The sequence below is a fragment of the Cynocephalus volans genome, chromosome 10 (assembly GCF_027409185.1).
Source record: "Cynocephalus volans isolate mCynVol1 chromosome 10, mCynVol1.pri, whole genome shotgun sequence".
NCBI lineage: Eukaryota > Metazoa > Chordata > Mammalia > Dermoptera > Cynocephalidae > Cynocephalus > Cynocephalus volans.
In genome coordinates this window covers 104,170,988-104,196,791 of record NC_084469.1, presented here as the reverse complement: position 1 = coordinate 104,196,791, position 25,804 = coordinate 104,170,988, and the positions used below count along the sequence as shown (strand labels likewise).

Sequence of the window (25,804 nt, the reverse complement as noted above, 5' to 3'; positions counted from 1 at the left end):
CAGGCTGCCCGGTTAGCTCAGTTGGTTAGAGCATGGTGCTGATAACACCAAGGTCCAGGGTTTGATCCCTGTGTGGAACAGCAATTAAACGTAAAAAAAAACCCTTTTTAAAACTTAGTTATGATTGCACGTATCTGCGAATATACTGAAAAACATTGAATTCTAAACTTTAAAGAGATGCATGGTGTAGTATGTTCATATCTCAATAAAGCTGCTTAAATAAATAAACAAGTGCATTAGGAGTTTCGATCCAGTTTTTTAAGTATATTAAGAGTTTCCAGGTACATCCCAAATATACATAACATTATTGTTTTTTCTGCTGTAAGTGAGAACATGAATTAATGGCCTTATGGATATCATAGCCATTTACATTTCAAAGTTCTCTAGGGACACGGTCAAAAACTAATCCAAAATAAGTTTCCTTTCAGTGTAAACGTACACCTCACAGTTTAATTGAACACATTTCATAGCTTGCGGTTGGTCTGAGAGGAATCCCGCCGTTCGGCCTAGGGCCGGGGGGTTCAAACTCCCCACCGGAGACTGCCAAGTGCTCTGGAGTCCGAGGGATTCTTTTTCTAAAGTCCCAGAGTGGGGGTGAGAAAAGGATGGGTAAAAGCTAAATATCAAATGTCAAAGATCAGAATGCAGCCAGACACTTTGTTAGACATGAACAGGTCGCTTTTAAGTGTCTGTATTTGTAAACAAGGGTCACAAGTCCACGAGCGGCCTCGCAGTCTTATGCCAAGAGCGGGAGGACATCTGATCCTCCCCTTTGAATCTGCCATGGCCTGAGCGCCCCTCTTGCTCCGGACAAAGGGCTTTGCTTTCTGTGGAAATTGAGGCTGGGATTACCTGCACACACTTGCGTTCCCGCATTCAGAAGGTGCTGTGGGCAGACACTAGTGGCCCCGGACAAGTCCTGTTTAAACGCAAACAGTCCTGCCAGGGACCGATTCCTGGCCCAGGGCGAACGCTGTGTCTGCTCAGCGACGCGACTTCCGGCCCGGCTGTCACTCAAAGGAGGCGGGTCTGCATGCGCTGTCCAATCAGAGGCGCCTCCGGAAAGGTGGGCGGGGACGACGATGCGCAAACGGTCAGGGCGACGCTATGCTCTCGGCTGCGCTCAGCTTCGGGCCTCACCGCTGGCTACAGGTCTCAGATGTCACTGGGGCCTGCGCGGGCCGCGGGAGCCGAAGTGAGGACGCCGAGACCTCCCGGAAGCCGGGAAATGGTGAGCGTCGGGCGGGCGTCCCGAGACGGGAACGGGACCGGTTGGAACCGGCCGGAGCCGGCCGTGGCCGCGGGACCCGGGCCTCCCCGCGCTCAGCCCCGGAGTCTGCGGCCCCGAGTCCGCCGCCGGCGCAGCGCGGCCCACGGTCCCCTCCGGCCGCAGGGTGGGGCAGGGCCGGCGGCCGGGACCCCGGGCGTCCTGTCCTGTCCCTGCGGCGGCGACCTCGGCCCGGCCCGGAGCCCTCTCTGGGCAGCCCCGCGTGTCCCCAGAGTGTGCGGTGACGGCGGGGTCCTCAGCGGACACCCGACTCAGGCCGTGGGGCTCGAGCGAGGGAGGTCCTCTGCCTCTCTTTTGTCCTCAGGTTTCACTCTTTTCCCCGAGTCTTCCAAGTGTCTGGGAAGCAGCGTCTCCAATCCGCGACCCTGCCCCCAGCCCAGCTCTTCCTGTGGCTGCAGTAAATGTCTGAATTTCCAGATCCCTCCCTGCATTCGCAAACGCCGAATTCTCCTCCCCAATTTACAACATCATTGTCAATTGTTTGTCCTCCGTGGTGCTTTTCAACTGGAGGCAGTATTTTCTTATTTTTATTTTTTTCTCCTCCAAGCTCCTTCTGAGTCCTCCAAACTCCTCCACCCTTTACCCACTCCCCAGTGCCAAAGCCGCTTCCACATTTCGGGTATCTGTATAGCAGTCTGGTACACCTCGGTACCAGTTTCCTGTATTAGTCCGTTTTTGTGTTGCTGTAACAGAACACCGGAGACTGGGTAATTCACAAAGAAAAGAGGTTTATTTTTGGCTCACGATTCTGGGACAGCTGCACCTGGCGCGGGCCTCAGGCTGCTTCTGCTTTTGGTGGAAGGCGGCGGGCAGCCGGTGAGTGCAAGATCCCATGGCGAGAGGCAGTATTGTAATTATCTTTTTTCCGCAGAGGAATGGTTGGTTCTTTTTAAAACATTTAATTTATGTTTATGCATATTTACATGAGAGGAAAGCAGAGAATAAGCACCTAGAGCTGTGGTGTATAAAATGTTTGTGCCTCTTCCCAGTTATCTCTTTTGGGACCTGACATCCTATGGGAACTCCTTTGAGTTGAGGCTCCTCTTTGGAACTTTTCCTGGGTGATCTGTCATTTCCGCACAGTTCGTGGTCAGCACTGCTCCTGCCTGGGTTTGTCACTTTGAAAAGATTTATGCGCGTATTTGATTATCATTTTCTAAAATAAATGCAAAATTATATAACCAAGAGTGCTTGAGTGAAAGTGTAATATATTTTCAAAGAGGCAAGAAAGGTACCAGGTTTAAAAAAAATAAAATATCCTAGTATTACGTTGTATTTATTAAAAATTCTTTTTTCTTGTCTTGAACAAAGTAGTGAGTTTCTCGGGCGTGTTCTCTTCTGCTTGGTCTGAAATGGAATTCCAAGTCTTAGACTTACAACCCCGTAGAGGTGTTCATCTATGACTATTAACGCCAGACCAGTCTCTGCTTGCCCTCTCGCATTAAATAAATGACGCGAAAGTTCAGAAGTTGGTTCAAGGATTAAAAGGTTTATTCAGATAACCGGCATCGGGGGGATGACCGGGCTAAAATCATCCCACCTTCTGATGCCTGTTCTGGGGTTTATAAAGGGGAAGACGCAGGAAGATGAGGTAAAGGTCTTTGTTCTAAAGAAAAAAGGGCGGGGAAGAGTATGGGAGCAGCAGACGGTCTGAGTCAAATGTCGGGGTCCCATGATGGATTGGAAACTTCAGTGTCACAGAGTCTGTGGTCAGCTTCAAGTCCTTGATGTTACCTCGAGGTTTGAGTCCTTATCTCCTAGGGAGAGCTCAAGGGTAATAACCTTAGTCAAACATCTTAAAAATACCTGACTTGGATTTCTAATTAACGTGAATGCAGTTTTCCTTTAAGTAAGAGGAGGAGTTTACAACCTGCTAGGTTGTTTTGCCTCTCTCTTATGTCTCCTCTTGTTTGCAGGCAATTAGAGAGGTAAGAAAAACAAGAAACTTAGTTTCAGTCCTTAATTGTAGGTGCACCCCCCTCTGAAATAAATCGACACAAGAGGCAGTGATTTCATCTCCGGGCAGTCTCAATTCTTCTGCTAATCTAGAGGAACTGATAATTATCAGCTTCCAAGTTAAGGGCTGACTGAAATGTTTTGCTTGGCCTTGGTTACCCCAAAGATGGTTGTTTTTCTGGCTAAGGTCCCTTTCATGACTAATAGTTTACCAAACTATTTCTTGCCATGAAAATAATAATTAACTGATATTTTCATTTTCTGAGGAAAACAAGTAGATATTTGTAAATTTTGTTGAGCTAAGAAAAGTATCTTACAATTTTCATCCTTTTTTATACTTAAGTATATGAGTGATTTTGCTGGATTCTTCAAACACTGGGTTTGTCCCATTTAAATATCAGTGGTGGTCCAGGCCACAAAATATGAAGCAGAGGCCTGAGGCCAGTGACTCCAAGCTCAAGCCACCCTTGCAAAAGGAAGTAATTGAAGTTTCGCTGGTTCTTCCTGGGGAGCCTTCCCCTGCCGGTTGTCCCAGCCTGCTCACACCCACTAAGGAAGGAGCTCTTTGTACTGAGAGAAGCTAAAGAGCCCTGGAAAGCTGGGGACACACCTGCACATTAGGGGTGGGGGGTGGGAGGGTAATGCCCTTTTTGAGGTTGTAATTGTGGTTTCCTTGGCCTATGTTTAGGCATGAGGTTTGAGTTTCACATCCATAACATGGTTGCACCCAGTGTAATTTTTCCAAATTGAGAAAGTCTGTGAAGGTCACAAATTCTGTCTCCTGGGCACAGTGTTAATGAATTTGGGAATTCATTTGGGTCAGAATCTTACTGTGGATCCAGCTGAGGGTTTCCTTACTTGTGAAAATAGAGAGACCTATTCATTGTCACTGGGGGTAAGAAGGGCATGTGGAGGTCCCAGAGTTGATTTCTCTGGCTGCTCAGGTCCCCCACCCTCCACGACCAGGGGCTGACCATGTAGGGGTTATATCCCAACAGGGAGAGTGTGGACCCCAAGCTTGTGTATGTGTTTAACCTTCTAAATGTGGTTTTTCCTTCTGAACTCTGGGGAAGCAAGCTGCTTAACTGAGCAGATTCAAGTACTATTTGTGTTTTTTTTCCTTCGGATTCCTTTGTCTGTTAAATATTGTGGCACTTAAATTCTAGTTTCTGTTAACAGTTTGTAATTTTATTCTCTGTGGGTGTGTGTAAGATTTTTAGTTTCTTAAGTTTGAAAATGTAAGTTGATTGAGGGACATGGTATAACTAAGGCAAGAAAATTCTGGAACCAAACAGAATATTTGTTCCTTTTAGGCAAGAGAACCTCAAGATATGAGATGAGTAAGTAAACCTGAGTGTTCTCAGGTATATTTTGCATTTTTAGATCAGTTTTTGTACGTTCATGTCCTAGAGAACTTTGAAATTTAAGTAACTATACTATTCCTATTGCAAATGAATTCCCATTTTAACCGAGGAAAACAAATGAATTTCTGTTTTAATTCATTCATGTGAAGAAAACTATTCAAAGCTAATATTTATCTTTGAAAATCTTAATATATTTAAGAGATTAGGCCCAAACCTAATGCATTATAATATGGTACCCATTCTTGATAATACCCCACCCCCCGTGTGAGATATAATGGAAGTTCACACTATGATGCAGCTTGTCGTCATAGAGATTAGAAAATGTACATATTTATGGTTTGCACTTTTGTAACTGTTGATGTTTAAAGGATGAAGTCTTAGTATTTTTTTTTTTTTTTTTTTTAAAGATGACCGGTAAGGGGATCTTAACCCTTGACTTGGTGTCGTCAGCACCACGCTCTCCCAAGTGAGCTAACTGGCCATCCCTACATAGTGATCCGAACTGGTGGCCTTGGTGTTATCAGTACCACACTCTCCCAAGTGAGCCACGGGCTGGCTCTAGAAAATTTTGCATTGTTTAAAAAAGCAAAAGTAAGTTAACTAAAAATAGATTACTAAGTAGTAAAATATGGCTTATAAAAATTTATCTGTTTATCCCAAAGAAATAATGCACGTGGAAGTTAAAAAAATTCATGATAGTAACTTATTTGAGAAAACTTCCTGCCAGTACATCCTAATCCACTCCTGTACACTTGTTCCAGCCACCCTCAAATCGCCAATTTTGATAATTTCTTGAGCATCCTGTCAGTGTTTCTGTTACTGAAACCCCAAAGGTCCGTTTGCTCACTGCTCAATAGCCAATAGTTGAGAGACAGAGTTGGTGTAAGGAGAGGTAGCCTTTAATCAGGAAGCCAGCAGCCTGGGGAAATGGAGGACTTGTGTCTCAGAGACCATCTCCACTTTTCCCAGACTTGCCAAAGAGTTTTATAGAGATGGGTGATAGGGGGCTGATTCATGCTGATCTAAGCAGGATGTGTAGGCATAATCATAAAATTGCAGATAAACATCAAAGAACTTTTGGGGTGGGAGCTGATTCAAGGTGACCATCTTCCATGAAGTCAAGTCACAGATTCAGCTCCTCAAAAAAGATCTAGTTAGCAAGCTAGTAAAGAATGGCCACCTACCTGGGTTTAGGTTCAGGTTACGAGAGTAAGAAAAAAAACTTTTTAATTTAGAAGTTTAGCAAAATAGAGTCACTCTCTTCAGCTTGTTACCTTTCTTTTTATAAAAACAAGCAATTGTGAGTGCATATTTTTCTTACCCATGTTTGTTCTTATAATGAATAGTCTGACATCACAGTTTTTATTCTTGTTGTGTATGGTATAAGCCGCACCCCTCTCTCTTCTCTTTGTGCTGCACATCTGGATAAGCTGAAAAAGTCTGGGGGCAGGAGATTCAAACCACAGAGGCTCCTGCCCTTCAGCAGGAACTCTTTGATAGCCTCATCCACAGTAAAAACCCCAGACCAGTCTCCTTTTTTAGCTCTCTTAAGCCATTTCACACCCTGCTTGAGAGGTCTGCCCTGCTTTCCCCAGAAATCTCAATCATGTAAGTCATAATAAGCCTTTTCACACTCCTTCCTTGTGTGTTCTTCATGCAACATCTGAACCACACCCCTACAGATGACTATAGCAATGGTCGCTGTGTGCATGTTGTTCAGACATTGACCACCACCCCATGGGTCTGTCCTCTGACTTACTGACCTGCTCTCCTGCCTCATGGCCAGCACATGCAGTATGAGATGCTGCTTGCTGTTGAGCTGGTATGTGAGCTGTGTTCTATGTTGTATAGTGTAAGAAAGTAGAGGAAAACTTCACCTCTGAAGGTTCATTAATAAAAATCACTGACAAATTTAGGTCAATATGAAGAAAAGGGATAACAAATTTTATTATTTAATGTGCCATGAGAAGGCAAAACATGGGGGCATCACAAGACAGTAATGTCTCAAAGGTCCCATGGAGGTAACAAGGCTTATATACCAGTGTTCATGAGAGAGAGAAGGAGGGGGGAGGTACAAACCCCAGAACAATGGCCTGAGACCAGGTGTCTCTGAAGTTCTGGGGAGAGGTGTTGTTACAGGCAATAGAAGGAAGTAAGAAGTTAAATACAGACATTTTGTATGCAAATAAAAATACTTGATAAACTCATAGCTGCCCTCTGAAAGAATAGATAGCAGCCAAAGGAGGGGTGCATCAGCAGACATAAATTTATATCAACAAAGAAACAACCTGGCCAATCTTTTTCCAGTCTTTCTGAATTAGCCTTCTTGAAATATGTCAAAGAAATATATTTCAGGGCCAAAATATTTTGCCTTCCCACAGTTACATGTTGAGCTCTACCAAGCCTGGGTTCTAGGTTCAGCAGACCCAAGTTGGCAGTTTTGATAATTTCTTGGTAGTTAGGAGCAGGAGTATGGATGGAATAGGATGGAGGCCCCCCCTTAAAGGGGCCCTAGGTCGTGTGTCTTGGCCTGGATTTATCTGTGTATTTTCTAGTGAAGCTGTAACTACTGCATTGCTTTGGCCCCAATATACAGTGTGCTCATGGGAAAGACTACTTTCAAGAGCAGTTATTTTTAAAAGAGAGAGAAAGGGTGGGGGAACAGGTAGCCATTAGATGGTGGGCTGAATCCACACTCCTAATAGCACAGGGCTCACCAGTATCCATAAGCGCTGTTGCTGCTGCCTCTGCCTGTATTGCAGCAAGGATGCTGACTCTCACAGTTGTAGGGAACAACACCCATGGCTCTCCTGTCACACTGTAAGGGGTTTGTTCAAAGCCAATATAAGCCCGGGGTTCCTAAACCCTATAAAGCAATCATTGTTATGGGGAAGGTCCCTAAGCCTGATGATAGTGATTTGTGGCTCTCTGGAGGAAAAAATTTATAAATACTAGTGTAGATAGGACACCCCTCTCCTTCCAAATTATATCCAGTGGCAAAAAGAAACCATGGAAGGAAGAGAGGGAAGGAACAAAAGAAAAAGTTCTGAAACAGAGGTCTACAATTTGACCCAATTGGTTAACTGAAACAGACTAAAAGAATTTACACAATAAAAAAAGGGCCTCTACATCATAGGTTCTGTATTAATTTTAATATTTTATGTAATGTACTAATTGGCAAACCTTTATAGGGTTAGTGAATACCAGGGCTCAATTTACAGTTATACTCAGGAGTCCCTCTAAATATGAACAAGTTACCTCTAATGACCTTAGGGGTTTTACTGAATATGAAATAGAGGACAGATAGGTATGCCTTAATCATCATAACTATTGCCTTGCTTAAATTCCCTGTGGTCATAGCACCCATTGTCCTAAAATATCCCATAGTAAGCAGATAAGCTCTGAACCAAAGAGTCATAAATGAAATTTAAGTCAAATCTTTGGCACATATAAATTGGCTTGACAGAATGGGACCCCAGTGAACTTACTCTCCAGTTAAATGAGTTAATATGGTCCAATGTAAATTGAACAGGGCCTTGACGGATTGAAAAGAATTATACAAAACTTGTTTAGTGAGGGAGTGGTTATTCCCAGTGCTTCTCCTTTTTTTTTTTTTTTTCCTGTTTAAGACTGATAACATGGAAAAAATGTTTATATGTTAAGTACAAAAGGGACATAAAATTGTATATACAGTAGAATAACAACTATGTAAACACTCCAAAAATCTATGCACAGAAATGTCTAGTGGAACATTTAACACCAAAAGATTAACAGTGATAGCATTTGGGTGGCAAACTAATTCTTTTTAAAATTCCCAATTTTTCCTTAAAAAGCAGTAATTATGATTACAACGGGGAATACTTTAAACACAGGTACTAAAATACAGATCATTTTCTTGCTTCTGGGCAAGCAAGTCATACTTGGTGGCTGCTCTGTTTGCAGATATGTTAAAGCACCAGCCTTTCGTGTTAACCCACAGTTCCAACCACTCTCTCTGAACAGTTATTTCTATCATGAATTTTCTACCCTGAAAAGCCAGGGTGGGCAGTAACAGCTCAGATCATTTGGTTTCTAAATGTTCCTCCCCTCTGGGAAGGCAGAGCTACACAGTGGGTAGTACCACAGCGGCTGCACTTTCCAGTCTACCTTTGGGAAAAGTGTATGCCTCTTGCCTTTTCAGTTTGAGGAACAAGACAAAAAGTAATTGCTTTAAAAAAAGTGCTAACAACTCATAGCCTATTCTTGCTGCTGAACAGAAGCAGTGATGGCTTGATTTACCCACTAGGAACTATATATTCTTGGGCAAGTCGTAACCTTGTTGAGAACCTCAGTTTTTGGATCTGCAGGGAGTGTTGCCTGCATAAATGTATGTTTGGAGGCTTAGTCAACATGCCACTTGCTCTGCTCTAAGGCCATGCAGGGGAAGAAAAGGCCATGAGCCAGCTGCAGCTCATCTCATCCTGGGCCTGGCTAGAGCTCCTTCCTCTCCCAAGAGAAAGCAAGAAGTAGCAATAAAGCAGACATACCAGATAGATGGGAGTGACCTGTAAATGGCAAAGAAGCCTCTAACAAACTGAAAATGCTCTGGTTCTAGCATACTCGCCACAAACCAGACACAAGCCATGCAAGAGTGACTCACACACAGATGCAGACAGAGCATCACCAGGCAAAAAAGGGGCTAATACTGCAAAGAGGGCCCCAAAGTCTGGCTTGAAGAACACAAGGGAGTCATTCCAAGACCCTCACTTAGCTGCCATGGAAACAGCAAACACTAGAAGTTTTGCTTCATTCAGTCTTCCAAAGGGAAAAAAATGTAATAGGGAAGACTCACTAACACTTGTGGCTATTAGCCACACTATTAGCAAGGATGCGTCTTTCTCCAGGGTTGTAGGACTCCATCTCCTTCAGCTGAACTCTGAGAAACTAAGATGAGACAGAGAGACAGAGAGAGATGCATACACACATACATGTGCATATATGTATGCACAGATATATTTAAGTGAAGGTGCACACACTGTGCTAAGATACAAACAATAGAAATCAAAAGTCATATATAAAACAGCTAAATATAACATAACACAGGCCTGGAATCAGCTCTTGGTTGGGAGCTGCGAAAAGGGGTGGTATCACTTGGAGACTATGTACACAATTTGTGGTGGGCAGGGAAGGCATCAGTATAAACAACTCAGACTCACTCCACAATACTGACCCACAGGAAAGCGTGATGCAGCTCATGTACAAAAACAGACTCCTACCTTGCTTTCATACAAAGCTTGGTAGGCACCCAGGAGAACTGCAGGTTTGTCTTGATGACGGAGGACTGCACCAGGCTGCTGCTAAACCTTCCAGCCCTAGGAACTTACTTGCTATCACCTTCCCTCCCTTTCAGGCTTTTGGGCCTTTTCCTACCCAACACCCAGAGCCTGAAGCCTGCCCAGACCACCCACCCTCACACACTAACTGCAAGGCTTCCAGGCAAGCAAGGTCCTTCTGTATCTGTCCCTTTCTCTGACCCCAAGATATATTTCTGTAAAAGTCTGGCACCAAAGAAACATGACGGTTGTGGAATAATGCCACAATTACACATGGAGACCCAGTAACAAGACATGCAGTGTGAGGGCACAGGGCACTGAGCTGCCCTAGCATCTCAAAACCAGAACTGTGACTTCCCATGGATTTATGGGGGTGAGAGAAGGGATGTGCAGAACTGACAACTTCACCGGCCCCTCAGCAGCAAATACATTCAAAATTGAAGGCGTCTTGAGAGCCCCACTAATCATAAGTCTGGCCACTGCTCTGAAGGAGCTTGGTGTAGTGAGAGCTGGAAAAGCTGAATCCCTATTGAGTCTGCCGCACCAAGAATCCTTTTGAAGAATCTCAGCAAAGTAATTTTTTTCTTTTGAGCAGATGTACAGCACATCCATGGGAAGGCCAGCCATGTGAAAGGATGTTCTCCAGCCCAGTCAAATGATCCAATCCCACTATTATCTCAGTCCCCTCTGAGTTTTTTTCCTGCTGGCAGCCTTTACTGTATGGAAACAGCCAAGTAGCATCAAAGTCAGTCATCAATGGTGGGCAACCAGAAGGCCATGCTGGAACATGCGCTGGCAAAGGTCATGAACTTGGGGTTGAACTGCAAACAGGTAATGGGGCCTGTGTGTTTACCATCCAGCACAGCTACTTTTATACCGCTCTCTCCATTCCAGACATGGATCTTGCCATCCTCTGAACCAATCATAATAAACTGAGAGTCTGGAGTAAATGAAGCCTCCAGTGTGACAGCTTTGCTGTTGGCATAACCCCCAAATGTGTGCATCACCACTCCCTTGAATGCATCAATGAGATGGATGAAGCTGCCATTGGTGGAGATGAGGATGAACTTTCCGTCATTGCTAAACTTAAGTCCTGTGCACTCACAAGTCTGATCATACTGCATCTTAAAGGTCGCAAATGGCCCCTTACCAAGAGAACGAAGGTCATAAAGTTTGACCACTTCAGAGTTGACACCCGCAGCGATAATTAACCCTTCTGGGTCAAAAGAACAGACTGGCTTGCCCTGTAGATGCGTGAGACCCTGGCAGTTGGGACACCGGAGATCCCAGAGTCGAATGGTCTGATCAAGAGACCCAGAAATGAAAGTGTCATCCACAGGTGACATGGACAAGGCTATCACCCTTTTGCTATGTCCAGGAAAGTATCTGATGTATTTGTTGTCTTGCAAGGACAGGTAACGAATAGTATCGTCTATTTTGTTAGAGCTGTAAACAGCGGTGTTTGCCGCATGAGTGTATCTGATAAGGTCCACGCCATATTTTTTACTGTACAGGGTTCTCTTTGGTTTGCCCTCCTGGCAGTCATAGAGCACGATGGAGTCGTCGTCGCTGCTCGAGATGACCGCGTCGCCGTTGGGGCTGAAATCGAAGCTGTTAATCTTGTCCGAGTTCTCGCTGAACACCCTGGCGACGCGGAAGCTCCTCAGCACGCTGTCCGTTAGTTTCATGGCGGCGGCTGAAGGTGGCGGCGGAGCAGGGCGCGAGCGGGGCCTGGCGGGCGGCCGCGGAGGGGCCAATCCGGAGGGGAGGGAGCCGCGCCAGTGGCGAACGGGAGAGTGGCCGACGGTCAGGTCGCCTCTTCTCTTCCTCCTGCTCGGGCAACGCTCTTCTTCCTGGACTGGGGGCCTCGCCGACCGTTTGTCCTCACAGTCGCCTCAGGGCCAACCGGCGCGGTGCTGCCTCATCGTGTCCGCCATCTTGGGCGACAGCCGAAGCCGAGGGTGAGGAGCCGCGGCCGCGGCGCACGCCGGGAAAACCAGTGCGGCCCCAGTTCACAGCCCGCCCTGGAAAGGATGATGCCGCACGTGGGTCCCCGCAACCTTAACGCTGTGCTTGCGCCCAGTAACCCGCGTACCCAATACCCAGCAGTATGGAAGTCACTGACACTACCCAGTCAGCAACCGCTAAAGCTGCTATCCCAGCCTTCCACAGGGCTGTTCTGTTCAGGGCTCGGTTCAGCAGCCTCTTCGCTACAGCTTGCCTTCACCCCTGCAGGGTGACGATCCACTTCACCTGGTTACCCACAGGGAACCTCAGCAGCCTTGTCATCGCACACAGTCCACGCAGGCAAGATGTGAACTGCGTCCAGTTCTCTCCAGAAACACAGGTATGACATTACGTTAATTACATCCTCCTTCTTCACTTGACATTTATTGAGGACATACAAATACTGAAAAAAAGACCTTACAAAAAGTGGATGGGCCATTTCCCCACACATAAAATGAGAGACCCTTATGCCTTGGTTATAGTCCTAAGAATTATTTTATAAAATGAGGGCTGCTCCATCCCTGATACCAACAAGAAACACTTATTGTCCCTCTCAACATCCGCAACATCTTCTAGGTTCTTTTGATGTTCTGGAGGCAACTTATTCCTTGTTTTTTACTTAAGCCCATTTATGCTGTTACTTGCAAATTGGCTCGCCTTGAAAGGGGTCCCCCTACAATAAAAGGCTCTGTTTCAAATTGCCATACAGCAGGCACTCTTATCGCTGGCCTCTGAGACTCCTTTGGTATGGGGCCTGTAGCAACCTATTCTTATGCCTCCTGGAGGTATCCATGGTTATCATAAGTTGTCATAGCTTTCTGATGGCAAGAAACTGCCCTTAGTCTCACCCTAAATGCCGGTAGAGCTGCAGTTACCACCATGCACTAGACTATCCTGAAAATAGAAACTCTCTCGGGCTCTGACCACTTGACCCACTCCCCAGCTGCCCATTGTTCCTTGATTTCCTGGAAACAGTACCCCATAAACTCTGCTCGACTACCAACAGCTCCTTGTGACATGATGGAGTCAAACCTTGGCCCTCCTACCTGTCCAACCTACAGGAGAGGGCAGCCTCCCCTCTCTTCCATGCCTTCCAGATGCCATAGTGCTGGACGAGTTACCCCTCCCCAGACTCCGTAGCTCTTTGGAAAGCTCCTTGGGAATAACTGAATGAACAGCAGTAGGGAGTTTGGAGACTTTACAGAGGACATTGTCACATTTGTACATGATAGAGCTCTGGAGAGTTGCTGCTTTTCATCTCTTAATTGGGACATTCCCTGATAAATAACCAGATCCAAGGGTCTGCACGACTAACCAAACCTCAGAAAGTAGCAGTGGCCATCAGTTAGCCTCATCTGCACCTGTTCCGAAACTCTTGGGTGGTTGTCTAAGAGGTCCCCCTTTGTGGTAAAATATTCTGGGAACCTCTTGCCTGCCTCACAGGCACCCAAATAGAAACTGAGGTAACATTTCTGTGTATACCAAGTTCACAGTACAGCCTTTTATTCTCTCAACATGGAGCTTTCACAGAGCAGGAGTTTTTCATTTTAGTGAAGTCAAGCTTGTTATTTTTTTCTTTCATGGATCTTGCTTTTATCTACAGGTTCATCACCAAATGCAAGGTTACCTAAGATTTTCTCCTATGTTGTCTTCTAGGTGTTTTACAGTGTTGCATTTTACATTTAGGTCTATGATACATTTTGAGTTAATTTTTTTTGAAGGTTTAAAGTCTGTGTCTAAATTTGTGGGGTTTTTTTTATTGTTTTGTTTTGTTTTGCATATGGATGTCCAGTTTTCCAGTACTGTTCGTTGAAATCTTTTTTCATTAATTGCTTTTGGTCTTTTGTCAAAGATCAGTTGACTATATGAGTGTGAGTCTATAAAAAAGTAACTGACTTTTGTATATTAACATTGTGTCCTTCAACCTTACTATGACTTTTTTTTTTTTTAGTTCCTGGAGTTTGTTGTGGATTCTTTGAGATTTCCTACATAGACAGCCATGTCATATTCAATCATATTCAACAAAGACAATTTTATTTCTTCCTTCTCAATCTGTATACCTTTTATTTCCTTTTGTCTTATTGCATTAATTATACTTCAATTATAATGTTGAATAGGAGTGATAAGAGGAGACATCTTTGCCTAGTTCCTTATCTTCCCAGAAAAGTGTCTAGTTTCTCACATGTAAGTATGATGTTAGCTGTAGGTTTCTTGTAGATGTGCTTCTTAAAAAGCAGAAGATCACTCTGTTCCTAGTTTCCTGTCATAAATGCATGTTGGATTTTGTCAATAGCTTTTCATTATTATTTTCCCCTACTTTCATTTGTGATATAAGTAATTTCTGTTCTCTCTCTTTTTTTTGTCAGATCTTTTCAAAGAACCAGCTTTGGGTTTTGTATAATTTCTCTTGTTATTTCTTTTATTGTTCTTACTTTGAATTTAATTTGCTCCTTTACTTTAAAAAAAAAATAATTTATTTTATTTATTGAATCAAAATCGATTATACATATTTTTGGGGTTGAACATTGAGATACATTGATTAAATCAGTATTACTAGCATATATATTGTTACAAATCATAATTATTCTTTATGCCCCTTGTCCAACCTCTCCCCTTCCCCCATTCCCTCCCCCTCCACCCTCTAATTGCCTAGGTTTCTTCTCTCCTTCTGAAAGAATAATGGTTACTCTGTTAACTTGTTACCTAGATGATCTGTCCAATGCTGAGAGATGTGATCAGGTCCCCCAATATTATCATAGAGCAGATGCTTCTTCTGTCACTCTGAAATGGGTTTTGTGGAAAGAGACATCCTCTTCTTTTCCTTGTCTCTGCTGGTGACTCTTATGTGAATGCACTCCAGTGGTTGGTGGACCATCTGCGTGGTGGCTTTGCTGTCTAGCCGCTTTTGCAGCAGACATGGTTATTGTGGTGACTGTGGTGGGCCACCCACGTGGGGGTGCTGTTTTTGGCATGCTCTTGGCACTGGTGGTATGCCTGGTTGTGGGGTATGTTTGGTCCCCTTCTCCTTGCCTTGGGTCCCCTGGCAGGCCCCAAAGTGCTGGCATGTTGTGCGTGGTTGTGGGAGAGAGGTCCAGTCCCCTTATCCATGCCCCAGGACCCCGGGTGGGCTTCGAGGTGCTGGCATGTTGTGCCTGGCTGTGGGAGGGTGGTCCGGTCCCTGACTCCATACCCTCGGTCCCTGGGTGGGCCCCAAAGCACTGGCTCAGTGTGTCTGGTTGTGGGAGGGTGGTCTGGTCCCCTTCTCCATGCCTCAGGACTCTGGGCAGGCCCTGAGGCACTGGTGCAGTGTGTCTGGTTGTCAGAGAGGGGTCCAGTCCCCTTCTCCATACCCTGTGTCCCTGGGTGGGCCCCAAGGCACAGGCTCAGTGTGCCTGGTTGTGGGAGGGTGGACCAGTCCCCTTCTCCATACCCTGGGTCCCTGGGTGGACCCCAAGGCTCAGGCCCAGTGTGCCTGGTTGTGGAAGGGTGGTCCTGTCCCCTTCTCCATGCTCTGGGTCCCTGGGCGGGGCCCAAGGTGCTGGCATGGTGTGCCTGGTTGTGGGAGAGAGGTCCAGTCCCTTTCTCCATGCCCTGGTTCCCTGGGTGGGCTCCGAGTAGCTGGCATGTTGTACCTCGTTGTGGGAGAGAGGTCCGGTCCCCAACTCCATACCCCAGGTCCATGGGTGGGCCCCACCATGCTGGCTCAGTGTGGCTGGTTGTGGGAGAGAGGACTGTTCCCCTTCTCCTTGCCTCAGGTCCCCAGGCAGGCCCCAAGGTGCTGGGGTGGTGTGCCTGGTTGTGGGAGGGGCGTCCAGTCCTCTTCTCCATGCTTCAGGTCCCCAGGCTGGCCCCGACGCACTGGTGCAGTTTGCCTGGAAGTGGGAGTGGGTTCCAGTCCCCAGATCCAAGCCTCCAGTTCCCAAGGTGTTGGTGGTGTGCCTGGCCCAGAACTAATTTTTTGTCCTTTGCTTCACATGGGGGAACTTCCTGTGGGAACCAGTACTTGAGCTGTGTGGTTGTTTAAATTGCTACTTTGCTGCTGTTTCCCTAGGGAAGGCTTTTTGTGCAGCTCAGGCTTTAATGGTTGACCTTATAGGTACTTCTGGCTCTCCAGAGACCTGGTAGATCTGTGTTCTGTAGAATCTCTGATCTGGGCCTGAGTTTTCGTCAAACTGAACCCCATGCAATTCTGTATTCCCAACCAGTTTCCTCTGAGTGGTCCTGTGCTGATTGGGGGGCAGATCAGCTGTCCTTGCTGTGTCCCAGTGTTCCCCTGGTGGGCCCATCTCCCCCACGGCCCATACTCCAAACACTTCCCATGCGCCAGTCCCTTGCAATGACTCACCACCCTCTGAATGGCTCCCTTTTTTTTTCAGTTGTTCTGGCTCCTCGCCCCTGCGTGGGTCCATGGGAACCCTATTAGTGGTCTTGCTGTCTTGGGGGCTGCCAAGGCCCTCTTCACTCCTGCCACCTCCAAGTAACTCCATCTGAAGGGCACAGCTGTGGCTCTTGCTCCATGTGCTCATGAGCTCGAGCCTTAAAGCAGCCACGGCCCAAAACACTCAAAGCAGCTTTTTCTTTCTCTCATCGTAGTTTCTCCTGCCTTCATGAACTCCGTAGGTCTCTCCTCCTCTTCCCCTGAGCTCCAGCGGCCCTGGCTTGGCTGATGTTACATTTTTATAGTTGTAAATTGGTTGATTTGTGGGAGAGAGTGATGCTGTGGACCGTCTATTCCGCCATCTTGATTGGATCCAGCCTTTTCTTACTTTCCTAATGTAAATACTTAGGGAGTTTTTTGCCTGCTAGGTGGTATGGTATGTTTCTTTTTTGTCTTTGACCTGTTTTTGACTTCTTTGACTTTAATTAACATTTTACCTGATTCCATCTTTTTATCCTCTCAACATGTCAGATTCAGATTAATTAGCAATAAGAAAAACCAATGATTTTAGTTTACCTTCATTTTTTTCTTTCCTCTCTACCTTTCTTTATCATTTACCCTTTTGTGATGGACTGATTTTAACATTTCTTGCAAAGCAAGTGTACTAGTACCAAATTCCCTCAATTTTTCTTTGTCTAAGCTCTTTCTCCCTCACTTTCAAAGAATAATTTTGCTTGATACAGAGTTTTAAGTGGGTGGTTTTTTTCTTTTAACACTTTAAATATTTCACTCTTCTCCTTGCTTGCATGGTTTTTCAAAGGAAGTCCAATTTAAATCTGTCTTTGTTCTCTATAACTAAGGGTTTTTTTTTATACCCTCTGGCTTCTTTAAGTATTTTCTCTTTTTCTCTGATTTTTCTACATTTTGAATATGATATGCCTAGGTGTTTTTGTTGTTGTTGTTTTTGGCATTTATCCTGCCTTTCTCTGTCTTTTCAAACTGTTTTTAAGGTTTTTAGTATGCCTTGTAATTTTTGTTGCAAGCTGGACATGAAGTACTGAGGAAAAGAACCTGAGGTAAATAGGCCTTTAGTGTGAAGTTTTAGGTTTATCCTTCTAGTGTTTAGGCTGTTTGGTATTTACTTTATCTGTAGGTGTCAAGAGGCTAAAATATCCTCTAGAGTAAGTGAAGTGCTTTTCTGAGTTCTAAGACTTGTTCTAGCAAATTATTGTACCTGAAGGGGTATGGAGAACCTCTGAATTTGTAGTTGGCCAAGTAGATTGTGGGTAGCCCGGGCACCCCATTTGTGGCTGGCATCTGATGTGGGAGCAGTACTCTAGGTAGTTAGTGTTAACCTTAATTGTAGGACACCTAGTTGGTGTTGGAGAAGACACCAGGTATTCTGTGTCAGGAGAGGAAGAAAAAAGAAACTTAATCATCTTCACATGTGCTTCTCAGTCCTTTCCCCCAGGTCACTTAGGCCTTGGTAAAATCCCAGTTGGTTAAGCTCTGTCTCTTTCTTTATGGTGTCTCTTACATGAGAAAATTTTCCCTATTTTTACATAAAAAAAATTTGCCTGTTACTTCTGAGTTTTAGTTTTATCTCTCACGTTTAAATCTACATTAACTTGATTATTGTCCGTAGAATAAAGATGATACGGTGTGTTTTTCCAATTAGGTAACAATTTGTCCCTCCCCTATTTGTTACATAAGTGATAGTGATCTCTTCCACTCTTCTACAATGCTGCTCTGCCATTAATCAACTTTCCATATAAATGTGGTTTACTGAAGATGCTTTCCTTTTCCATTGGTGAATTTGTTTATCTCTTTGCTAGTGTCATGCTGTTTGGAATAGTATACAGTTGATCTTTAAAAAATGTGAGGATTAAGGACACTGACCCCCCCACCTTGTGTAACTTTTGACTCCCCCAAAACTTACCACTTAGCTATTTCTTAAGTATGTCTTGCACTTTCCCCCAGGTTGTGGCTGCACTGCACTGTGTGCTGCAGGCTCTGCAGGGGTACTGTGTTGTTACTTAACTAGTAGTTAACTACTTAACTACTAATGCCTGCTGTTAGGTAGGCTGCTTAACTGTTTGGTTACGTATGTCATGCATTCATGACATACGTAACCAAATATCTTCCGATATATTTAATGAAAAATAATTTGCATGTAAGTGGACCCACACAGTTCAAACCTGTGTTGTTCAAGGGTCAACTGTGGTTTGAAGATCCTTGATGTATGTTAGGCAAGTAGGCAAGCCTTCCTCTTGTTCTTCAAAAGACTTCAGCCATTGTTTGACATTTGTTGTTCCTATTAGGTTTAGAGAAGTAGTTTTCTTTATTCTTAAAAAGTCTTTTTGGGGGGTTTATGGAATTTTTTAAAAATATCACTTGGGAGAGGTGGCAGGTTGGTGACATTGAGTTTGTTCTGAGAACATATGTCATCTTTCTACTTAGTTTTTCTGCCTTGACATTACCAATACAATTTTTTCCATTAGTATTGTTAATTATCTTTCTTTAGTCTTATTTAGTAGTTATATTTGGTCTGGAGGAAAGTAGGTGCAAGCTTCCAAATGTTATGTCTTAATGTAATCACATAGAATGGGCTCAATTCCCCAAACAACAAGTTGTGGCAGCATACAAAGTATCATCTCAGTAGAGACTCATTGCTCAGAGTGCTTTTTGGGGGCTGATCAAGTAGGTACCCTCTGCCTAGCATGTAAAAAAGTACAGATTCTCAGAAGGAAAACAAGAGTTCAATAAATATTCTATCATTTGCATAAACAGGTTAGGTACACTGAACTACTCTTATCACTTAGGTTGGTGGGGTCCCTCCCCGATTCTCACTTCCCAGACATTAGCAAAAGACAAATTTTGTGAGCAGACATTTCTAAGGATAAGCAGTCTCAGGCCTGTTAATGTTAACTCCCTTCTGCACACTGGAGAGTAGAACTTTGAGCAAGTGCTATGGATCCACACTGTACAAGGAGTGATCAGGACTGACACAAGCAGTTCATTTTATTCCCTGGACCCGCCAACAAGAGGGGTGTGGGTATTCTGTTGTTGTTTTACCAAATACTTAAATTCTGGTATCAGAATTGCTGTTTGGGAGCACATGGATGTCAATTGATTAATAATCTTTTTCAGAGACCAGTGTTTCAGGGAATTATGCAGCTGAGGGATTCCTATGCTCAGGTGTTGGGTTCTCATGCTATTGTGCACCTCATGGGAGCTCAAAATGAGAGATGTTGGGAGAACAGCCTCTGGAATGCTTGGTCAGGAATCACTTTCTCTTGAAATTGAAAAAGAGGATTTCATATCCTTTTGGAGGACAGCACTGCTGAACCCATTATATATTTTATAATCATTGGAAATTTGCCATCAAACCATTGTGGACTTTAGTGAACTCCTTTGCAAATTATAACTCTTAACCTGTTCCTCAAGGTCAGCAAGGCTGGGGTACACCATTATGGTTCTGAGGGAAAGAGCTGTTCTAGCATCTTATCATCTCAGTCCCATGTGTGCTGAAAATTGATGGGAAGCAGCTCTGAGGCTCATGATTACAGGGATTTTGTGGAGGTCTAAGCTACCATGCCTCCTTCCTTGTGCCTTTGCTCTAACTTCTCAGTAACCTTCTAGTCCCATCAAATGAGATAGAGAGAAAAAGGAAAAACTGAGTCTGTGATAAATGTTACACATACAAGTTAAAATGAGCACTTCTCTAAAAGAATACTTTCATTTAGCTAATTGGATCTGACTATTACTAATGACCTGTAATACTCAGGACAACATGGCCAGCAAGATGTTACAAGTTGGATTTCCACAGGCCTCCTGGCCTCACATGTGTAATCATGGGAATAGCAGAAAAAGCTATGGCTGTTCAGTATGTATTCATTCATTAAAACCTTATACAGATTCAACCCTGTATTTCATGGAATGCTGAGTACTATGGTGTATAATAAGGTAGGAGATGAAGGAGTTTTTCTCGCAAGTAATTGTTGACCTTAAAATGGAAGTATTTGTTTCATTTATATAGAATTTCTCTAAAGTGTAGTGTACCTATCATTGGAGACAAATAAGACTTGAAGTGATTATTATAAAAATGTAAAAATAATTTCCATGTGATGGAGTTTGAATGTCCTATCCCCTCCAAAACTCATGTGGAAATTTGATCCCCAATGTGGCAGTGTTGGAAACTGATTGAGTCATGTGGGTGGATCCCTCATGAATGGATTGATGCTCTCCCTGGGGGAGGAGGGGTAGCGAGTGAGTTCTCGCTCTATTAGTTCCCGTGAGAGCTGATTGTTTAAAGGACCCTGGCACCTCCTCTCTCTTCTCTTGCTTCCTCTCACCATGTGATCTGCTTGTACCCCCTGGCTGTCTGCTGCTTTTCTGCTATGAGTAGAAGCAGCCTGAGGCCCATGCCAGATGCAGCTGTCCCAGAATCGTAAGCCAAATAAACCTGTTTCCTTTATAAATTACCCAGTCTCAGGTATTTCTGTTATAGCAACACAAAATGGACTAAAACACCATGTATTCATGGTATTGTCAAATTTATGAAGTGAGTGTGGACAGAGAGTATGAGTTCTGACAACCAAGTTATAGAATATATGTTTGGAGACCACATAATCATATGTGAACCTCCTAATGAATTTAGTACAGATCCCCAGTGCTATCAGTCTCACCCATCTTCCTTTACTCATATGTGGGATGTTTTAGGACTTGGTGGCCTTTGAGGATGTGGCTGTGAACTTCACCCAAGAGGAGTGGGCTTTGCTGGATCCTTCTCAGAAGAAACTCTACAGAGATGTGATGCAGGAAACCTTCATTAACTTGGCCTCTGTAGGTAAGTATGAAATTATTCCCTCACTTATTCAATTAGAGAGCAAGTGTTTCTTGTTCATCAGTGAGGTTACAGATTTGGAATATGGAAAGGAAATACTTTGGTAAGTAAAGCTGGCTGGGTACCAAGCTCATCCTGGACCTATAACCTAATTATAATTTCTAATAATTTTTCTGGGTTTACATTTTAGGGAAAAAATGGGAAAACCAGAACATTGAAGATCAGTACAAACAGCAGGAAAGAAACCTAAGGTGAGTCGTACTCACAAAAGAGAGTAGTGTCCCATGAGGGAATCTTAGTATATCATTAAATTATAAAAACAAGTGAACAAAACATATGTGCCCAGTTTCATATTTATTTGTTTTTAGAAGATTTTCACCAAGAATGTTTTCCTAAAAGTGACATAGATGTTCAATATTTGAAAAGTATTTCAACTGGAAACAATGTTAAGAACCTCCATACGAGTTGAGCATTCCTAATACAAAAATCCAAAACTTCTTGAGTGCTGACATGAGGCCACAGGTGAAAAATTCCACACCTTACCTTATATTACACGTCGCCATCAAAACATAGGTGCAAGGGCCGGCCCGTGGGTCACTCGGGAGAGTGTGGTGCTGATAACACCAAGGCCACGGGTTTGGTTCCCTATATAGGGATGGCCAATTAGCTCACTTGGGAGAACATGGTGCTGACAACACCAAGTCAAGGGTTAAGATCGCCTTACCAGTAATCTTTAAAAAAAAAAAATAGGTGCACAACACAGAGTTTATTCAGTCTGCTGTTGTTTAACAGCTATTACAGGTTTTCTGGTGATGCTTCTGTGCTACTTAGTTATCCTGAACACATTATTTTATCACCGTATTAATGGTATGTCATATTTTTTACTGTTAAGTACTTATATGTGAATGAGCATAAGAAAATGATTGCTTTTTTTTTTTTTTTTTAAAGATGACCGGTAAGGGGATCTTAACCCTTGACTTGGTGTTGTCAGCACCACGCTCACTGAAGTGAGCTAACCGGCCATCCCTATATAGGGGTCCAAACCCGTGGCCGTGGTGTTGTCAGCAGCACACTCTCCCAAGTGAGCCACGGGCCGGCCCTAAGAAAATGATTGCTTATCAGAAGCATATAAATTCACAGTTAGGAATGACGGTGATGCCTGTCACAGATTGTTCACATGAGTGGCTGAGATAGTGACACCTCTGCTTTCTGATGGTTCAGTGAATACAAACTCTGTTTCATGTACAAAATTGTTAAAAATATTGTATAAAATTACTTTTAGTTTATGTGTATAAGCCATATATGAAACATAAATGAATTTGTGTTTAGACTTTGGTCTCATCCCCAACATATCTCATTATGTATATGCAGATATTCCAAAATCTGAAAAAAAAGTTGAAATTTGAAATACTTCTGGTACCAAGAATTTCAGATGAGGAATACTCAACCTGTATTATGAATATCATTATTTTGATGATAACTGTGGTGAAGTATTCTTCCAGAGCACTTATTACATACATGTTCTCTGAAAATGGCAAAAATGTAATTCTACTACCTATTAATGGTTGTTAAAATTTTAATAATTATTAGTAATTATAAAATAATAAAAAAGCCATTGATAATGTGCCTCTCATTTTTTTACAGAAGTCATATTGTAGAGAGACTCTGTGAAAGGAAAGAAGTTAGTCAATTTGGAGAAAACTCCAGTCAGACACCAAATCTTAAACTGAACAAAAAAACTCTTACTGGAGTAAAACCATATGAATGCAGTGTGTGTGGAAGGGTCTATAAGTGTCATTCATCTCTTAAGAGGCACATGAAATCTCATATTGAAAACAAACCATTTGAGTATCACAAGTATGGGGAGAAGTCATATGAGTGTAAGGAATGTGGGAAAACGTTCAACTTTCGAAGTTCATTTCGAATACATGAAAGAACTCACACTGGAGAGAAACCCTATGAATGTAAACAGTGTGGTAAAGCTTTCAGCTGGCCCAGTTCCTTTCAAATACATGAAAGAACCCATACTGGAGAGAAACCCTATGAATGTAAGCAATGTGGGAAAGCCTTCATTTATCATACAACCTTCCGAGGACACATGAGAATGCACACAGGAGAGAAACCATATAAATGTAAAGAATGTGGAAAAACCTTCAGTCATCCCAGTTCATTTCGAAACCATGAAAGAACTCACTCTGGAGAGAAACCTTATGAATGTAAACAATGTGGAAAAGCTTTCAGATATTACCAAACTTTTCAAATACACGAAAGGACTCACACTGGAGAAAAACCTTATCAATGTAAGCAGTGTGGTAAAGCTCTCAGTTGTCCCACATCCTTTCGAAGTCATGAAAGAATTCACACTGGAGAAAAACCCTATAAATGTAAAAAATGTGGTAAAGCCTTTAGTTTTCCCAGTTCCTTTCGAAAACATGAAAGAATACATACTGGAGAGAAACCATATGATTGTAAGGAATGTGGGAAAGCATTCATTTCTCTTCCAAGCTTTCGAAGACACATGATCATGCACACTGGAAATGGACCATATAAATGTAAGGAATGTGGGAAGGCCTTTGATTGTCCCAGTTCATTTCAGATTCATGAAAGAACCCATACTGGAGAAAAACCCTATGAATGTAAACAATGTGGTAAAGCCTTTAGTTGTTCCAGTTCCTTTCGAATGCATGAAAGGACTCACACTGGAGAGAAACCCCATGAATGTAAACAATGTGGTAAAGCCTTCAGTTGTTCCAGTTCTGTTAGAATACACGAAAGGACTCACACTGGAGAGAAGCCCTATGAATGTAAACAGTGTGGTAAAGCTTTCAGTTGTTCCAGTTCATTTCGAATGCATGAGAGAATTCACACTGGGGAGAAACCTTATGAATGTAAACAGTGTGGTAAAGCCTTTAGTTTCTCCAGTTCCTTTCGGATGCATGAAAGAACCCACACTGGAGAAAAGCCCTATGAATGTAAACAATGTGGTAAAGCCTTTAGTTGTTCCAGTTCCTTTCGAATGCATGAAAGGATTCACACTGGAGAGAAACCCTATGAGTGTAAACAATGTGGTAAAGCCTTCAGCTGTTCCAGTTCCATTCGAATACATGAAAGGACTCACACTGGTGAGAAACCCTACGAATGTAAACAATGTGGTAAGGCCTTCAGTTGTTCCAGTTCTGTCCGCATGCATGAAAGGACTCACACCGGAGAGAAACCTTATGAATGTAAACAGTGTGATAAAGCTTTCAGTTGCTCCCGTTCCTTTCGAATCCATGAAAGAACTCACACTGGAGAGAAACCCTATGAATGTCGACAGTGTGGTAAAGCCTTCAAGTGTTCCCGTTCCTTTCGAATACATGAAAGAACTCATATTGCAGAGTAACCCTATGAAAGTAAGCAATGTGTTAAAGCTTTCAGTTTCCCATTTCCTTTTGAAGACATGAAAGGACTCACTGAAGAGAACACCTGTGAATATAAAACATGGGAAAACTTTGAATTGTTTAGGTGTGAATACCAGAAAAAACTTCTGCTGGACAGAAACCCTATCACCATGAGCAGTGTGGGAAAGCCTTCAGTGATCACACAACCTTTTGAGGACACAGGAAAGTGCATACTGGAGAAAACCCCTAAAAATGTAAAGAATGTGGAAAAGCTTTGCTTGTCCCAGTTTATTTGGAAACCATGAACAAACTCACTGGAGAGCAACTTCTTCATTGTAAGCAGTGTAGGAAAGCCTTTAATTGGCCCACATCCTTATAAAACATGAGAACGCATGATGGATGGGAACTCTATTAAAGTGAAAAATAATGGAATGTTTTCAGTTTTAACAAATATTCATGTGAAACTTCAAACTTATGGAAACTCCCATGGGGGAGACATTGTATAAATGTAGATAATCTGGGAAAACCTGATGAAAATTAATTGATAAACATTGTTTCAGAAAATTTACAAAATGTAGAAATGTTATGTCTTATATGCATATTATCTTTATCAGTTGCTCTTAAAGTATATATTTGGACTATGCATTTGTATTTATTACTTTCACAATGGACACTGAGGTGAGAATTCTGTAAGCCCTCGTTAAGCAATAGTACACAATTTTAATAGGTAGTGTTTTTTCATTAAATCAGTTACTAAATTTTTCTCTTTCCATTTTGAAGTCTGTTAGATTCATGAGTGACTTGAAGTGTATTTTTATTGTGTAAGTAGGTTTAATTTTTGTACGGTTTTTAAATTGTTCTATAAGGGGACATTGAAAAATGATAACTTGGTGGTTGTTGGGATTTTCCTACTGACTTGCTTTGGCAGGTACTAGATATACTTTACCCATATTTCTTTCTGACTGAAAAAAAGCTTAGTTTTGGGAGGGCAGAGTGGACTTATTCGGTTTTCTGTGCTAGTAAATGCCTGTTATAAATTTGTGTGTGTGCAAATCATGTAGAATCTCATTTGAATTATTTTCATCTTTTGCTCCTTGCTATTTGACATTTGTTCTGGCTATGATTTGGATAATAGACTTTAGAGATCTGTATAGAGATCTGTAGGGGCTGGCTGGTTAGCTCAGTTGGTTAGAGCATGGTGCTGATAACACCATGGTCCAGGGTTTGACCCCTGTACCGTCATCTGTCCTAAAAAAGAAAAAGAAAATGAAAA

The 25,804-nt window shown here is 43.1% G+C and overlaps 2 protein-coding genes across 2 annotated transcripts; one reads left to right on the top strand and one right to left on the bottom strand.

Moving 5' to 3' along the window:
* The first annotated feature begins 1,128 nt into the window (after positions 1-1,128).
* On the top strand, positions 1,129-25,591 carry LOC134387260 (zinc finger protein 709). The gene is made up of 4 exons (XM_063109719.1): positions 1,129-1,231; positions 21,028-21,154; positions 21,342-21,402; positions 22,796-25,591. Exons 1-4 carry the CDS (start codon positions 1,160-1,162, stop codon positions 24,531-24,533), a joined length of 1,998 nt encoding a protein of 665 aa, XP_062965789.1. The 5' UTR covers positions 1,129-1,159; the 3' UTR covers positions 24,534-25,591.
* On the bottom strand, positions 10,663-11,608 carry LOC134387261 (WD repeat-containing protein 82-like). Its single transcript, XM_063109720.1, has one exon. It carries the CDS (start codon positions 11,606-11,608, stop codon positions 10,667-10,669), a length of 942 nt encoding a protein of 313 aa, XP_062965790.1. The 3' UTR covers positions 10,663-10,666.
* Positions 25,592-25,804: the final 213 nt, after the last annotated feature.

What these genes read in the sequence shown, in the direction of transcription:
- LOC134387260 (XM_063109719.1), top strand. Translation starts at nt 1,160, where the DNA reads ATGTCACTGGGGCCTGCGCGGGCCGCGGGAGCCGAAGTGAGGACGCCG. An exon ending in CTCCCGGAAGCCGGGAAATG is followed by an intron (nt 1,232 to 21,027) that starts GTGAGCGTCGGG and finishes GGGATGTTTTAG; the next exon opens with GACTTGGTGGCCTTTGAGGA. An exon ending in CATTAACTTGGCCTCTGTAG is followed by an intron (nt 21,155 to 21,341) that starts GTAAGTATGAAA and finishes TTTACATTTTAG; the next exon opens with GGAAAAAATGGGAAAACCAG.
- LOC134387261 (XM_063109720.1), bottom strand. Translation starts at nt 11,608, where the DNA reads ATGAAACTAACGGACAGCGTGCTGAGGAGCTTCCGCGTCGCCAGGGTG.